The sequence below is a fragment of the Amphiura filiformis genome, chromosome 16, assembly GCF_039555335.1.
Source record: "Amphiura filiformis chromosome 16, Afil_fr2py, whole genome shotgun sequence".
Classification (NCBI taxonomy): domain Eukaryota; kingdom Metazoa; phylum Echinodermata; class Ophiuroidea; order Amphilepidida; family Amphiuridae; genus Amphiura; species Amphiura filiformis.
Window position 1 is genome coordinate 49,318,283 of NC_092643.1, and position 18,576 is coordinate 49,336,858.

The 18,576-nt window shown below is 35.9% G+C and overlaps 1 protein-coding gene across 1 annotated transcript in view; it reads right to left on the reverse strand.

Annotated features, from left to right (window-relative positions):
- LOC140136130 (C-Maf-inducing protein-like) overlaps nt 1-18,576 on the reverse strand; it is a 168,126-nt gene that overhangs the window by 43,992 nt on the left and 105,558 nt on the right. The window contains exon 8 of the mRNA XM_072157835.1: nt 6,953-7,063. Coding sequence (XP_072013936.1) covers nt 6,953-7,063 — 111 coding nt within the window. The remainder of the gene's footprint in view (nt 1-6,952; nt 7,064-18,576) is intronic.

Sequence of the window (18,576 nt, forward strand, 5' to 3'; positions counted from 1 at the left end):
CACGTCTACCTGCATGTGTGATGCTAGGCCTATAGTCCTACATCACTAAGCTTTTAAGCATGCCAAAATTACCATTTTAATCTTAATTAACATGTAAAAATACTTATTGTGTTGTAATTCCTTTGCTCACAAAAATACATGAATGAATGAACATTTTGTGCCTATTTCTGTGATTATTTTTTGTCAGTCTCATTCACTTCTTTATTTCAGAGCTATTACAACTCAAAAGAGTGGTTTTTCCACTTTCTTTGGAGCTGTATGAGTGACCACTCCTTTTGGAGTGAAATTCACTCTCCCTAAAGAGTGATTTTATTCACTCTTTTTTTTCGAGTGAATTTCCTCACTCTTTTTGAAGAGTGAATTGCACTCTAAAAGGAGTGGTCACTCATACAGCTCCAAGGAGGAGTGGAAAAAACACTCTTTTTGAGCTGTTTTTCACTCTTTCACATTTAGAGAGTAGGCTGTCTTGGAAGACATAATTACTAAACTATCTTCAGTAGATAGCATATACTCTCAAATAACCTAAAGTAATTACTAGGCTGTCTTGGAAGACATAATTACTAAACTATCTTCAGTAGATAGCATATGCTCTCAAATAACCTAAAGTAATTACTAGGCTGTCTTGGAAGACATAATTACTAAACTATCTTCAGTAGATAGCATATGCTCTCAAATAACCTAAAGTAATTACTAGGCTGTCTTGGAAGACATAATTACTTAACTATCTTCAGTAGATACTACCAAACTATCTTCAGTAGATAGCATATGCTCGCAAATAACCTAAAGTAATTATAGGCTGTCTTGCATTACATAATTACTAAACTATCTTCAGTAGATAGCATATGCTCTCAAATAACCTAAAGTAATTACTAGGCTGTCTTGGATGACATAATTACTAAACTATCTTCAGTAGATAGCATATGCTCTCAAATAACCTATAGTAATTACTAGGCTGTCTTGGATGACATAATTACTAAACTATCTTCAGTAGATAGCATGTGCTCTCAAATAACCTAAAGTAATTACAAGGCTGTCTTGGATGACATAATTACTAAACTATCTTCAGTAGATAGCATATGCTCTCAAATAGCCTTTAGTAAGTACTAAACTGTCTGCTGCAAATTTACTCCAATTGGATTCAATACAAATTTTGTACAAAGGTATAAACCCTCTTAATATATAACAAGGCGGTTCTCGAACCACGAGTCTCGCCTGCTTTTGTGACCGCCTGCTTTTGCGATAACTGTTGGTAGAGAGGTAAATGAATTTGGCGGTTATCAGCTGGGCACGATTATCTGGCCGATGGTAACTGTACCCACCAAGTTTCATGCCCATGCAACAGTTTTTACTAATATGACCTCAGATGACCCCTGGTGGCCCTGAAATGACCTTCTAAAATTTTGGCTCTAAATGTTGACTGTACCCCTCGTGCTAAGTTTCATGCCCATACGACAGTTTTTACTAATTTGACCTCAGATGACCCCTGGTGGCCTCGAAATGACCTTCCAAAAATTTGGCTTTAAATGTTGACTGTACCCATCAAGTTTCATGCCCATACGAGTTTTTACTAATTTGTCCTCAGATGACCCCTGGTTACTCCGAAATTACCTTCCAAATATTTGGCTATAAATGTTGACTGTACCCACCAAGTTCCATGTCCATCCAACAGTTTTACTAATTTGACCTCAGATGACCCCGAAATGACCTTCCAAAAATTTGGCTTGAAATGTTGACTGTACCCACCAAGTTTCATGTCCATACGACAGTTTTACTAATTTGACCTCAGATGACCCCTGGTGACCCCAAAATGACCTTCCAAAATTTGGCTTTAAATGTTGACTGTACCCACCTAGTTTCATGTCCATACGACAGTTTTTACTAATTTGACCTCAGATGACCCCTGGTGACCCCAAAATGACCTTCCAAAAATTTGGCTTTGAATGATGACTGTACCCACCAAGTTTCATGCCCATACGAGTTTTTAATAACTTGACCTCAGATGACCCCTGAGTGACCTCGGATGACCCCGTAATGACCTTCCAAAAATTTGGCAAAACCAAAGAACTATTTCATCAAAGTAATAAATCAAAACAGAAAGATGCTTCCTTTACAAGTTATCACTCATTGAAAGTGCTACTTTGCTATACTTTACATGGAAAGCGACTATCTTAAAGTCGTCATATTTCCTTAATTACATGACCGATCAAGCTGTTATTGGGATATGTGATGCACAGTTGAAAATTAATTGTTAAAAGATTTGGTGACCTCAGTTGACCTTTGACCTTGTATGTGACCTTTGACCTCACGAAATTGGAAAAAGTATGTTGCGCTGAAAAATCAAATTTGGCAATACCAAAGAACTATTTCATCAAATAAATCAAAACAGAAAGATGCTTCCTTTACGAGTTATCACTCATTGAAAGTGCTACTTTGCTATACTTTACAAAGAAAGCGACTATCTTAAATTCGTCATATTTCCTTAATTACATGACCGATCAAGCTGTTATTGGGATATGTGATGCACAGTTGAAAATTAATTATTAAAAGATTTGGTGACCTCAGTTGACCTTTGACCTTGTATGTGACCTTTGACCTCATGAAAATCTAATCAGGCCGAGTACCTCTGGCCACGCAACTCCCCACCAAGTTACGTCACTGTACCCCATACGGATCTCCAGATAATCTGTTCACAAGGTATTTTGCTTATTACGCATATATTATGCAAATTAGGTACTTAATTACCATATTTTACGCTCAAAATCTAATCAGGTCGAGAACCTCTGGCCCCGCTTACTCCTCACCAAGTTACGCCACTGTACCCCATACGGATCTCCAGATAAGCTGTTCACAAGGGTTTTTTGCTTGATACGCATCAAATACGCATAAATTATGCAAATTAGGTACTTAATTAGCATATTTTGCGCTGAAAATCTAATCAGGTCGAGAACATCTGGCCACGCTTACTCCCCACCAAGTTACGTCACTGTACCCCATACGGATCTCCAGATAAGCTGTTCACAAGGTTTTTTTTGCTTGATACGCATCAAATACGCATAAATTATGCAAATTAGGTACTTAATTAGCATATTTTGCGCTGAAAATCTAATCAGGTCGAGAACATCTGGCCACGCTACTCCCCACTAAGTTACGTCACTGTACCCCATACGGATCTCCAGATAATCTGTTCACAAGGTATTTTGCTTATTACGCATAAATTATGCAAATTAGGTACTTAATTACCATATTTTATGCGCAAAATCTAATCAGGTCGACACCCTCTGGTCATGCTACCCCCTATAAAGTTTCATCATCATAGCACTTACGGTTCTCAAGATAACGCGTTCACAAGCTTTTTCCGAACACACACACGCACACGCACGCCCCCACACACACACACCCCCACACACACACCATAGTGATTACTAAGTCTCTCCCTGAACATTCAGGCGAGACAATTAATACATCACACTAATCACTATTAAATACTCTATAATGGGTTTTTTTTCATGTGATTATTTTTTCAGAGAAGATATTTTACACTTCCCACATTGCATCTCTTCCATTTCAATTTTTCTGTACTGATTTTCTATCTAGTGCACTATGGGTTGATAGTGACAAAATGTATCTCAATGAACAGAGCACATCAACATCATGCAAAATATGTTATTTCTTGACAATCTACCCATGTTCAGCCACTCTATACTCAACATGAAAACAAAGGGAACCTGTACAACGTATTAGAAGTGTTATTTGCTGTAAAGAGGTGATCCATCATGTTGCAAAGAATTTTGGGAAGGGTATGATATCTTCTTTTTTTTCATGATTTTAACTGTTCTGCTAAGTTCTGTGGCTTCTTTTATTCATGGTTTCAAACGGCTGATAGGTTGCAAATATTTTTGTGAGGTTTAAATTCATAGTTGCCTGTTTAACCACAAGAAATGTGAAAATTAAATCCCTGTGAAAATGTCCCGTTATACAGTATGTCACCCCACAGGTAAACGTATGTCATTTACAAAAGACTTGAAATGCAAATACACTACCCAAGAATCAATTAGTGTAAAACTATTGCATCACATAAATCTTGACTGGACCTTCCCAATTTTCTTTAAATAAATAAATAGGGCTATCTCAAGAAGCATTGATCCACAACTATGAATATTGGTACTTATTGAAACATGCATGTTTAAATGCGGGTTAAAATATTGCAAAAAATCACAAACATTTTATGGCATTTGTGAAAATTTTAAGCTCTCGTAGCTGTCGACTGCTTGTCATGATTGCGATCAGGAAAAGGTTAACCGATTCGCGAGACTTGGCTATTGTAATAGCCTGGGACAGGGATTTTCAATTTGCAATTTATTACCGCTGATAGCATAGGGTTTTTATTTTCTTAGACAGAATTGAAGAGGTATATTTATTTATATTATATTGACTTGATATCTTAATTGCAACATGCATATCAAGCATGCAATGGTTCAATGCATCTGCAATGGTGCTGTGAATAAACATTAGTGATAAATTCACAAGCGATGTTTATCTAATGCTAATTTTTATCATTACACCATGAGCAAAGCATGCCATTTTATTGGTCAATTTCCCTATGCTGTTATTTTTTAATATATGTGACCCAATATACATAACATAATCAATGAAGAATACAAGATTGTAAACAATGACACCAAATGACCCATAGATGACCTTTGATCCCAAAGACCCAAGCACATGGGAAATCCAGCCCATATTTCCCCCCCCCCCAGTAAAAACCCAAAATTACACAAATTTCCACTTTTTGTGGCAATTATGTGCAAAATTGGTTGATTTTGCTCCCCACCCCACCCAAAAAAAAACTTTCCCCACCCCATGTCCCCCGAAAAAATTTCCTGGCGCTGCCACTGCTTGAGCACATCTGACAAAATGTCCTCCACCTAAGTATCATACCAAGTACTGTAAAAGGGGAAATTTTCGTGCTACATTTATTTACGCACTTTTAGCATTCCAAGCTGCTGCCGTGTAAATAACAACACGCGAATACATTTGTAAGAAAACTTAAGAATCAAAAATTTAAAAACAAGGGAAACAGTTCAAAATTGGCAAAACACAAAAAAATAAATCCCACTAAAATTCCCACTTTTACAATATCAGGTAAGGAAGCCTTATTATCAAAAGTCTAGTGGTAGAAAATGCTAAGATTAGCAGCAGCTTAGCATACATTGGGCTATTCCATTTAAAATCCACACTCCCCCTGTGGAAGATTTTGGAAATATCTGCTACAGGGGGAGTATGAATTTCAAATGGAATGAGCATAATAGGCAGCCCCATTTGAAACTCACCCTCCCTCTGTGGAAGATTCATGTTGAATCTTTCTCAGAGGGAGTATGAAATTAAAATGGAACTGGCTAATATGCTATTTCATTTGAAATTCATACTCCCCCTGTAGCAGATATTTCCAAAATCTTCCACAGGGGTGTGTGGATTTTTGCTCAGGTTTTCCCATAATCTAAATGTAAATTGACGTCATTATTTCTTGACAGTGCTGAAAACACATAACAACAACACTGATTAACAATAACAACTTGTGATATTTTTGACATGGCATAGTCCTGGCATACACAACACGGAACTTTGGTTCAAAATTACGACCCTACTGATTCGGTTCTATTGTTTTCCAGTGGTCTAAATCTAAATTATTGTGGTCTAAATCTAAATTGATGTCATTATTTCTTGACAGTGCTGAAAACACATAACAACAATAGTCCTGGCATACGTAACAAGGAACTTTGGTTCAAAATTACAACCCTACTGATTCTATTGTTGTCGTACAAAAATGATTTATTATCAGGTATCGCCAACTATGGAAGGATGGAGAAAGCCCTTTTCATTTCTAGATAACAATAAGTGACAATAAATCTAATAAACAAAGAAATACAGGGAGTGTATTTGTTGCCATGACAACAGAGGAGTTCATCATCGCTTCATGGCATCGTTAATGCAATCAACGTGCACCTTACTATAGCTTCACATAATGTGCAAATGGATTTGCTTATAAATTATGCAAGACTTACTGAATCTTGCACATTTCTGTCATTTTTTTAGTTTCACCCATTAGAACATTATTCTGTCGATCAAAATCAAACCCAGAATGCCAGGTATTTCTGGGTTGAATACTCAGGTATTCTGGGTTGAATACTCAGGTATTCTAGGTTGAATACTCAGGTATTCTGGGTTGAATACTCAGGTATTCTGGGTTGAATACTCAGATATTCTGGGTTGAATACTCAGGTATTCTGGGTTGAATACTCAGGTATTCTGGGTTGAATACTCAGGTATTCTGGGTTGAATACTCAGGTATTCTGGGTTGAATACTCAGGTATTCTGGGTTGAATACTCAGGTATTCTGGGTTGAATACTCAGGTATTCTGGGTTGAATACTCAGGTATTCTGGGTTGAATACTCAGGTATTCTAGGTTGAATACTCAGGTATTCTGGGTTGAATACTCAGGTATTCTGGGTTGAATACTCAGGTATTCTGGGTTGAATACTCAGGTATTCTAGGTTGAATACTCCATACACCCCCTATGGAAGACATGACCTTAGTATTCCATGCAGGGGGTGTGAATTTCAAATGGAGTCACCCATTCCGGTAACTTAATTTAAAATACATACTCCCTGTGTGGGACATTAAGACCATGTCTTTCATAGAGAGTGTATAGATTTCAACTGGAATAGCCCAATGCTCGTCCTCCTCAAATTCCGAAACTGATCACACCCTTTAGATGTGACGGGGCGACAGGGGGGTTTGGGGGATTATGCCCCCAGTCAGAACTCTTGTCTCCCCTGTTTCCAACCAGTAAAAATCCAAAATTGCAAAAATTTCCACTTTTTGCAGCAATTTTGCACAAACTCCCCCCCCCCAAAAAAAATTCCTGGTGCCGCCACTGCTTTAGATACTTACGTTAACTGTAGCATTTGTAAGAAACAAAGCATACTCTCTTCCTCCTGCAGTATGGCTTCATCCGCAGATCCGTCACTATCCTCACAATTAATATCTGGTTGCACTCGGATACTGGAAAGAGACAAAAATAAGGTTTTTTTTTAAACATAGCCCAATAAAAATTATGTAAGGAAATATAATGCTATATTATGCAAGGAAATCTAGTTCCATATCATGAAAGGACATAGAGTTGGATATTAAGAAAGGAAATATAGTTGCAAATTAAGAAAGGAAGTATAGTTGCATATTAAAAGGGCATTTCGTGATCCACAGCCTCATCCCCCACTTTTCTCAAAAAAGTTGAGATTTTTATATCACTGGAAACCTCTGGCTAAATAATGTTTATGTACAAAATATTTCTTGCAGATTAATTCGTTTTGCAAAGATATCGTGAAATTTGAATTTCGTTCTGGTGCACCAGAACGAAATTACAACGCATTGTCTATGGAGCAGTGTAATACACATTATCATGTGCAACTAGCGAATGCAAAATCGGAATCAACTGAAATTTTGGAAATAAGTTTTTTTCGTGGATATCTAATGAAAAATGACATAAATAGAAGATGCTAGGATCACGAAATACTCCTTTAAGAAAGGAAATATAGTTGCATATTATGCAAGTTACCACTAAGTGACTTCGGTTGTAGTCTACATAATGAACACATTTGTTGTTGTTGAAAATATGTCCATCAAAAAGACAAACATATTTCATATTGCAAGTGTTCCAATTCGGTGGTGGGGGGCTTAGAGAGGCATGGCATTTTTAAAAGAGGGGGCTTTTATTAGGTCTTTTTAAAGCTTTTTTACAATGATAATTCCGGTAAAATTTGTTAGGATAAGCTTAAAATCTCACAAAAATGATGAACTATGAACTTATGATCAATGACTTCCGGTTCACTTCCAGGTATGCCATGTAATTTTTGGCAATTACTGATCGTATGTGGACCGTGGTAAGCTTACTTACACAAGATAGCAATGAAATTTCAGAATTTTTTAAACATTAAGCCTAAAAAACTAGTGGGGGCATTTATTAGAGGGGGGACCTAATAGAGTAAATATGATATATGGGCAGGCATCGAATCGGTGAATTAATTTGCCTAACTTTCCATTGACCGGGAAGCCATTTGGATTGGAGTAAAATCCAGACAGTCGGACAAAATCAATGTGATGTCTAAACTCTTTTGTACGATATGCTGAGAATTAATTCTTCCGTTCCAATTCACTGATAATGCCCTAATTTATAGTACAGATTCCATTTGTTAATATTCCAGCATATTGGATGCCAATATATGCCTCATGCCTTTTTTATAGTCTGGTGCAGCTGTTATAATATTTTTGTCATATTTTGAAATGTAGTATATTTTGATGTTTTTCAATACCTGTGCAATATTTGGTCAAAGTCAATATTTTGCGTGCAACTTGTTTTGGATGCTTAAATTGTAATTTTACATGTAATTTGGCTGTTTGGCTACAATATGTGATAAATAAAATACCAACAATGTATCCAAGGGCTACCTTGTGTTAGCCGCAGTCTGTGGCCCTCACGGACTTATCGAGCGCGTAGCGCGAGACGTTCAATCGAGCGCGTAGCACGAGGTCCTCTCTGGATAGTATACTAATAGCAATAGAGCCCGAAAGTAGTGCTACCTTGTGTTAGTTCTGTAATAAATACTGCATTACTTTCTTATTGTATAAAAACTAAAGTGTGCTTAGTTCTTTCTTTAAATAATGGATATTCTAATTTAATAGATAGTCTATTTTACTGAATAAACTACTCATCTTTTATGTGGGAAATCTATTATTATGATATTCCTTCATACTATATTATCAATACTAATTTTTTTAAACCAAGGCAGCGAAAGAGCATATCACTTTTGCATCACATCACTTTATGTATGCATCATCTCCAACCGGGAAACTCAAATCAACCCTGATTTCAAGCTGACCTTTTCCTCCAGATATTTGACAGAAGATTTCATCACAATCTTGCTAATAGATCACCAACAATATGCAGTGGTCAATGTGAGCGTTAATGGCAAGGTTTTATGTAAAGATGCTGTCCGGTCAGTAGTTGTTCCTTTAAATTTTCTTTGAAAAGGACGCTTCTACTGATATAAACATGATAAAGAATATATGGTCAAGGAAAATAAGAAACATCCTTGCCATTTGTTTTTTAATCCAAGGGAAATCCCCTTTCTGCGAGGACTTGACAAAACAAATGATCTTTATCCGTGTGTATTTGCTATATTTTTTTTCACATCTTAAGTTGAAGTTTCTTAAATGTGGGTGTTCCTGTTAATGGCAAGGTTTTATGTAAAGATGCTGTTCGGTTCAGCAGTAGCTCTTTTAAATTTTCTTTACAAAAGGACACTTCTACTGACATAAAGAAATATGGTCAAGGAAAACAGAAATCGTGCTTGCCATTTGTTTTTTAATCCAAGGGAAATCCCCGTTCTAATCTCGCGAGGACTTGACAAAACAAATGATATTAACTTTCTTTGTCCGGTGTTATAATTTGGCACATTGACGTAAAATCCTGACAGTCAGACAAAATCAATGTGATGTCTAAACTCTATTGTACGATATGCTGAGAATTAATTAAACTCTTCCGTTACAATTCACTGATAATGCCCTAATTTATAGTACAGATTCCATTTGTTAATATTCCAGCATATTGGATGCCAATATATGCCTCATGCCTTTTTTATAGTCTGGTGCAGCTGTTATAATATTTTTGTCATATTTTGAAATGTAGTATATTTTGATGTTTTTCAATACATGTGCAAAATTTGGTTCAAGTCAATATATTGCGTGCAACTTGTTTTTGATGCTTAAATTGTAATTTTACATGTAATTTAGCTGTTTGGCCACAATATCTGATAAATAAAATACCAACAATGTATCCAAGGGCTACCTTGTGTTAGCCGCAGTCTGTGGCCCTCACGGACTTACCGAGCGCGTAGCGCGAGACGTTCAATCGAGCGCGTAGCACGAGGTCCTCTCTGGATAGTATACTAATAGCAACAGAGCCCGAAAGTAGTGCTACCTTGTGTTAGTTCTGTAATAAATACTGCATTACTTTCTTATTGTATAAAAATTAATGTGTGCTTAGTTCTTTCTTTAAATAATGGATATTCTTATTTAATAGATATTCTATTTTACTGAATAAACTACTCATCTTTTATGTGGGAAATCTATTATTATGATATTCCTTCATACTATATTATCAATACTAATTTTTTTTAAACCAAGGCAGCGAAAGAGCATATCACTTTTGCATCACATCACTTTGTGTATGCATCATCTCCAACCGGGAAACTCAAATCAACCCTGATTTCAAGCTGACCTTTTCCTCCAGATCTTTGACAGTAGATTTCATCACAATCTTGTTAATAGATCACCAACAATATGCAGTGGTCAGTGTGAGTGTTAATGGCAAGGTTTTATGTAAAGATGCTGTCCGGTCAGTAGTTGTTCCTTTAAATTTTCTTTGAAAAGGACGCTTCTACTGATATAAACATGATAAAGAATGGTCAAGGAAAACAAGAAACATCCTTGCCATTTGTTTTTTAATCCAAGGGAATCCCCCTTCTGCGAAGACTTGACAAAACAAATTATCTTAACTTTCTTTATCCGGTGTGTATTTGCTATATTTTTTCACATCTTAAGTTGAAGTTTCTTAAATGTGGGTGTTAATGGCAAGGTTTTATGTAAAGATGCTGTTCGGTTCAGCAGTAGCTCTTTTAAATTTTCTTTACAAAAGTACACTTCTACTGACATAATGAAATATGGTCAAGGAAAACAGAAATCGTGCTTGCCATTTGTTTTTTAATCCAAGGGAAATCCCCGTTCTAATCTCTCGAGGACTTGACAAAACAAATGACATTAACTTTCTTTGTCCGGTGTTATAATTTGGCACATTGACGTAAAATCCTGACAGTCAGACAAAATAAATGTTATGTCCACACTGTATTTTACGCTATCCTGAGAATTAATTCTTCCGTTACAATTCACTGATAACGTTCTAATTTATAGTACAGATTCCATTTGTTAATATTCCAGCATATTGGAAGCCAATGCCTCATGCCTTTTTTAAAGTCTGGTGCAGCTGTTATAATATTTTTGTTATATTTTGAAATGTAGTATATTTTGATGTTTTTCAATATCTGTGCAATATTTGGTTAAAGTCAATATTTTGCGTGTAATTTGTTTTTGATGTCTCTTAAAGTTCTTAAAGTGTTTTGATATGTATGCTTAAATTGTAAGTTCTTTTTCAAGTTTCTTTAAAAAAAGTACAAAAAAGGACACTTTTACTGACATAAAAAACGGTCAAGGAAAACAGAAAACGTGCTTGCACTAGTTTTTTAGTCCAAAATGAAATCCCTATTCTAATCCGCGACTCTCGAGGACATGACAAAACAAATGATCTTAACTTTTTTGTCCGGTGCGTATTTGCCTATATTTTGTTACATCTTAAGACTGGATGTCTGTACCGATTCAGCAAGGTGCGGCCAAAGCCAAAAAATGAAGGTCAATGGATTTTGTCCAAATCTTATGACAGGAAAGGTTATTGGGTCTGATGATTATGTAGCTTGATAAAAATTCAAATGTTCCTTGTCGCCATGACAACGGGCCTTTGAAGTTGGCTACAGAAAAGTCAGTTTTTCAATTTCGCAGTACTGAAAGAGGCTCATTTTCGGCCGGCTCTAACAAAATTGCTGTAAGTACAGGATAATTGAAATTTCTTCTGATAAATACCTATACATTACATGTTACAAAAATAGTATTGCCATTTTTTCAATCATCCATAATATTGCGCAATACGCAATGCAAAATCCCGCTTTTTTTGCACTTTTTTTCTTTAGTAAAAGTACTATAACTTTAAAAGTCAATAACTCTCAAGGTAGGGTTTGCTGATTTAAGTCTGGGATTGAATGAGAATAACCACGAATGGGGTTGATAAATCATCCAATAAAAAAATTGGGGTCTGTACCCCATAGCGAAATTTTACTTATACGAAAATTCACTATTTTCGATTAAAATTAGCTAATTACATAGCACTCTTACAGTAAACGTAATCATTTATTGGTCAGAGATTTACAAATAACATACCGAGAAATGTTTATTGACCCATATCTTATCCATAGACTTCCACTTAAGTAGGCCCCCTATGTATGCAAATTTTCATAGCCACATTATTGGTCAAACAACTCCCACCCCCATTAACAATTAATATTCTCAAACCGACAAGTAGAGTAAGTTACGTTGTTGATAATTGTGTTGCCACTAATTATGTGGGTATCTGTCTATTATTATCATCCAATTGATAATTAATGATAAATGGTACTTTTCCAACAAAATCAAATTTGGCGACCAGAATAACTTTGTCAAAATCAACAATCTTTCCCGCCACATTTGTTATCTATAAGACAATCATCCATCAAGTGTATAGAATTATAGGCAAAAATGTCAAGAAATAGAATTGCCATATGAACATGATGAAAATTAAGGTAGATTACCTTGAGGAAAGCAAGGGGGCTATATATTTTGACCAGGATCATACAGTTTGTGATAGATTTAACCATGTAACTACAGTACCAGAGCTAGGCAACTTCGTCACTACTTTGGAGTAGGCCTAATGTTATAATAAAGCTACAATACAATCTACATTATAGTGTAAATGTGCATGCCATAATTTAAAGGATTATAAATGATGTCAATTGGTAAATTACGAGTTGTTTCTATAGTTTGCAAATCAACAACTGGCATTCCGATGAGTGAACAAGCAATTTGAAATAATGTAATGAAAAAAGTCAGTATTTTATGGTATGCTCAAGGCATTGTCAACAAATTTGACGCTAGTGCCAACTAAATCTAACCTAGTGAGAACATGAACAATCACTAACAGCAATCCTAATTTTGTCCAAATATGGTGCCTTTCGTCGAATGATAACATCACTAGTGTCGATGTTAAGTGAGGAACAGATGTCTTTGAGGGTATTTATGCTCAAACTTTGAAGTTTGTCATTTTTTACAGAGTGGCATACATTTATTTCACCAACAATTATAGGATGAGAAACTTCCTGCACCACTTGTCTTAGGCTATCTTGAAACACCGCTGTGTCTGCTGGAGCTTCCAGATCATCAGTTATCTCCTCTAAATCTCCATTTGCTCTTTTCTTGGCTGAAAGTCTGGAGAAAAAGCTACCTATTTGTTGTGGCGTCAGATACTCACTTGCACTAAACACCCTCTCGTTATTTTCATTCTGCAGTGGTTGTCAGACACTTTCGAACACTTTGAACAACATCAAACAAGTGTGTTCTTCCAGTGAGTTAGCATTTCCATCTTCGGAAGACAGGGAAGAAATCCTCTACCGCATTGAGCGAGCTGTATACGACATCCAATTATGGAAAGGACACCAGTTGAGGACAGTCAATCAGGATACTTGCAAACAGCACATTTTGTCTTTAATGGGTGACAACGCAGTAATGGTTACTCTCGACTGGGCTATGAAGTATCTTCCAAGGAGATTTAGAGAAAGCCAGACAGATTGGTTTGCCAAAAGGGGACTCCCATGGCACATTAGTGTAGCCATTAAAAAGTGTGGGAACGACTACCAGAGTATTGCAATAGTCCACATCTTTGACTCAACCAAGCAAGACAGCAGTACCGTGGTTGGAATAATGGAACATGTGCTGAGAGTGTTGAAATCCAATGATCCTAGTATACAGTCTGCTTTCTTCCGTCAAGATAACGCAGGCTGTTACCACTGGCACACACGATATTAGCTGCAAAATATCTCTCCACAAGAACAGGCATTGAAGTAAAACGAATAGACTTTTCTGATCCTCAAGGGGGGAAAGGTCCATGCGATCGAAAGGCAGCCCAAATAAAACGACATATGAACATTTATCTGAATGAAGGCAACGATATTATGGATGCTAAACAAATGGAGAAAGCCATGATGTCAAACGGCGGCATCTGTGGTGTTCAGCCAGTTCTCACTGAATCACCGATGATGGTAATTCAACCACACATTCAATGGAGTGGTGTAAGTTACATTAATAACTTCCAGTTTACAGATGCCGGAATTAGAGTATGGCGAGCTTATAACATTGGGCCTGGCAAAATCGTAAATGATGGTGATTTTCAGGCACCAGTTATTCCAAACATTACGGTACGCAGTACGACAACAAGCACTGTGTTTAGGCCAACAACAGGACCATCGTCAAGTACCATCAACCAAATTACTCTTGACGCCAATCAGCATCAGAATGTATGCGCATCTGCAGAACTAGCTAACCAAGAAAGTCGTGAAGTTGATCTTCATGAAGAAGTCTACGACTCTACTAGTAGTGTGAGCTCAACTGGTATATTCAGTTGCCCCGAGGAAACATGTACAAAGACATACATCAAATCATCAGCGCTAGAAGCTCATATTATGTCAGGAAAACATGACCGGTACAAACAGAGAGAAAGGCTACTAGATAGAGCCAAAATGAGATATGCAAATATGCTTTCAAGGGAGGAAAGCACACTTCCACAAGTTTCAGGAAACACAGGTGGGCAGCATTGTATTCTAGCTGAACCAACAACAGAATTATGTCTTGGATGGGCCTTGAAATCAGGCAGAAAACATACCAGGTTTTCTAACAAGCAGAAAGAATTTCTCATAAAAAGGTTTGAACATTGATGACAAACATAAATAATATTATTATAAGGCAAACGCTAAATTTGTCTCTAGGTGGTTTGCAGTTTGTTTCTTTTAAGATACTATGATACAGAGATGAGGAGGGACAACATATAAGATCTGAAAGGAAAAAAAGGTTTTGTTGTACCATCGCCCTCTATTTCATTTTCATTAACAATGCTTCTGCATCTGGTTTCTGTATAGCTTGTTTGTACCATTAGAATCGTTACTTTCTTCAATTAAGTCCCATTAAGTTCTTTTAATACAATTAGTTTCAGTAATAATTTTAAAAAAAATAATGAAACTATTTTTTACTGTAAATCCCCTTGTGAAAAAATAGATTTTTTTTTAAAAACTTGGTACTTTTGAAAAGCCAGAACTTCTAAAATAGTTAAGAGCCCAATTTTTGAAAAGGATATATCAGTTAACAAGGGTTTACTCTAACTATGACATTATACAGTTTCAACATACAAATCCTACCTTTACATTTATGCCACTTCAAAGTCGGGGTAAAATGACGCTTATGATTATTGCCCAAAAATGTACTTTTCTACTTAAATTTGCAGGATCTTTTCGAAGAGTGACACACTCTTTCTTCATTTACAATGAATAACAAAGCATGTCTCTATCCTAAAATTAAAAAACAGAAAATTTATCGCATCTTATATAGTTGTAGCATAAGACCAAACTTTACCTTTTTTCAAAAATGAAAATGCAATTTTTGGTCATTTTCGCTCAAATTTGTTTTGCCCGTTATTTTACCAACAGGCCAAATACAACTTTTTTAATATCATTTTGAAAATGTCCCACCTAAACCCTTTCTATGCTAGAAGAATCAAGGATTTCTATTTTTTTTACTTTGTCCGCATATTTAAAATTTTGCTTGAAAATAAGAGACCCTGAGTCTTAAGTTCTTACCAGCCCAGTCTCAGTTTCTTTAAAAAGGACAAAAAGGATACTTCTACTGATATAAAGAACGGTCAAGGAAAGCAGAAAACGTGCTTGCATTTGTTTTGTTTTTCCATCCAAGGGAAATCCCTGTTCTAAGTTCTTAAGACAAAACAAATGATCTTAACTTTCTTTGTCCTGTGTGTATTTGCTATATTTTGTCACATCTAAAGTTGGAAGTTTTTTAATGTGTGTGTTAACAGGTTAATGGCAAGGTTTTTATATGTAAAGATGCTGTCTGGTTCAGTAGTAGTTCTTTTTAAATTTTCTTTTAAAAAGGACAGAAAAGGACACTTTTACTGACATAAAAATTGGTCAAGGAAAACAGAAAACATGTTTGCAATTGTTTTTTAATCCAAGGGAAATCCCCGTTCTAATCTCGCAAGGACATGACAAAACAAATGATCTTAACTTTCTTTATCTGGTGTGTATTAGTTTACTATATTTTGTCACATCTTAAGTCGAAGTTAAGGGGGTACTACACCCCTGTCCAATTTTGTGCCTATTTTTGCATTTTTCTCAAAAATTATAGCGCATTGGTGACAAGTAAGATATGTATATTATAGGGGCAAGGACTACAACTACTGCACTGGAAATTTTATTTCGCACAGACAGCAGTTGTGGAGTTGCAGTCAAAAATGAGGGAAAACCAGTATTTGGTCAATAAATCAATAACTACTTTGCTTGAGTTGCTGAGTTTTCAGAGCAATAGTTGTAGTCCTTGCCCGTACAATATGCATATCTTAATTGTCACCAATGCGCTATAATTTTTTGAGAAAAATGCAAAAATAGGCACAAAATTGGCCAGGGGTGTAGTACCCCCTTAAGTAGTAGTTCTTTTAAATTTTCCTTAAAGAAGGACAAAAAAGGACACTTCTACTGATATAAAGAATGGTCAAGGAAAACAGAAAACATGTTTGCTTTTATACGAGTGGATATTCATACATAGTGGTAGATAAAATGATTAAAGAGTTTAACTTCAACACTACACTATCTGCTGAAGACCCTAGTCGAACTAGTGAAAATGTTCCAGGTGAGCGAAAAATAGTGTAGTGATGAAGTTAAACTCTTTAATCATTTTATCTACCACTATGTATGAATATCCACTTTTCTAATCTCTTGAGGACTTGACAAAACAAATTATCTTAACTTTCTTTGTCCAGTGTGTATTTGCTATATTTTGTCACATCTTAAGTTGAAGTTTCTTAATGAGGGTGTTAATGGAAAGGTTTTTTGTAGAGATGCTGTCCGGTTAAGTAGTAGTTCTTTTAAATTTTCTTTAAAAAGTACAAAAAGGACACTTTTACTGACATAAAGAATGGTCAAGGAAAACAGAAAACATGCTTGCCATTTATTTTTTTTTTTTTTTTAAATCCCCGTTCTAATCTCTTGAGGACTTGACAAAACAAAGGATCTTAACTTTCTTTGTCCGTTGTGTATTTACCTATATTTTGTCACATCTTAAGTTGAAGTTTCTTAGTTTAGGGGAAACCCCCGTTCTTACCAGCCCAGTCTCAAGGGATTTAACAATCTCTTTTTCTGCTGAGTTTCTTTTTTCCCTTTTTTTTTTTTAAGTCTGAAGGGAAATCCCTGCTTTAACCAGCTCAATATTGCCTACACTCACTGGTAAATGATAAACAAATGATGTTTTGTTATAGCGCCTCTTCCTTGCACCAAGACGCTTTACAATACCAAAGACGTTAATAACAAATTACACAATATTAACTTTCTTTTTCTGGTACATCTTTGCTTATATTTTTTCATAGCTTATGTCTTTGTTTTTTAGTTTTTAGACGTGAGGGAAAGGGAATATGACAAACAAAACTTTCCAGAACACGTCTTCATTTTATTTGTCATATGAGCTGTATTCTGTATTTGATTGTGCTATATAAACATCCCACTTGTAAAACTTACCATTGTAATAAGGAAAACATCCCTAAAGATTTTTAAATCTTAAAAGTTTAAAAACTTCCACTGATAAACCACACAAATATTATGACAATTGGTCAGAGTGGACAATTGGTGTTACTTTTTATCATCATTAGGTGCAAGGGGAATCAAACCAAGCATTCAACAGATTATAGTATTATATAAAAGTCCTTATTTTCAATTCCAAGCCCTTTAAATTCATACATATACATTACATGCGTATGCCAATATTTTCTTTGCTACATCCATGCAGGTGATGCATAGTATTATCTCATATTGAAATTCCCTTACACAGGAAGGTGTGCACCATCCTGCAGCTTTCCTGTGCTAGCCTTCTTTTGTTAAAATCCTGGGCAGGGTGTATCACTGATGCATATAATCCATCCGCTTTATGACCGAGCTTTCCTGAGGCGCGCTTAGCGAGGGGAATCCTGCCTTCTTTCTGTGTGAAAACGTGGTAGGGTATTTCAATATGAGCCCTAAAAACACAGGGGTAGTGTGGATTTTAAATGGAATAGCCCAATTTGAAAGTTGATTCCCCTGATAAAAAATAAAAACTTTTTAAACTATTTGACTAACAGATATATATATTTTGGCATGTTTTGTGATTTCCCACATTGAATGCAACTGTAAACATCCCCTTCACGTCAGAGGGCACGAGATGGAAAAGCCAAAAAACAAACAGCCAATGCGATGGAGCAAGCTGGCAGGATTGACATCATACCGACTGCGAGAAAGCGGTGTTAAGGAGCTATAAATGGATACAGATTGTATGTAACATGTCATGCTTTACCGTGCACATAATCTGATCAGTCTAGACGAATATGGATTTGAAATGTTGCCACGACAACACTGCATAAATGATATATGCGTTTATCTGAGAATAAACAATAGTATTATGAAAGATAAATGTGACGTGATCCAGCAAAATGAGTCGGAAATCCAAAACTATTGGGAGAAATGTATCTATATTTTTATGTAATCTTCATTAGTCATCGCCTCTTTATTAGATCATGA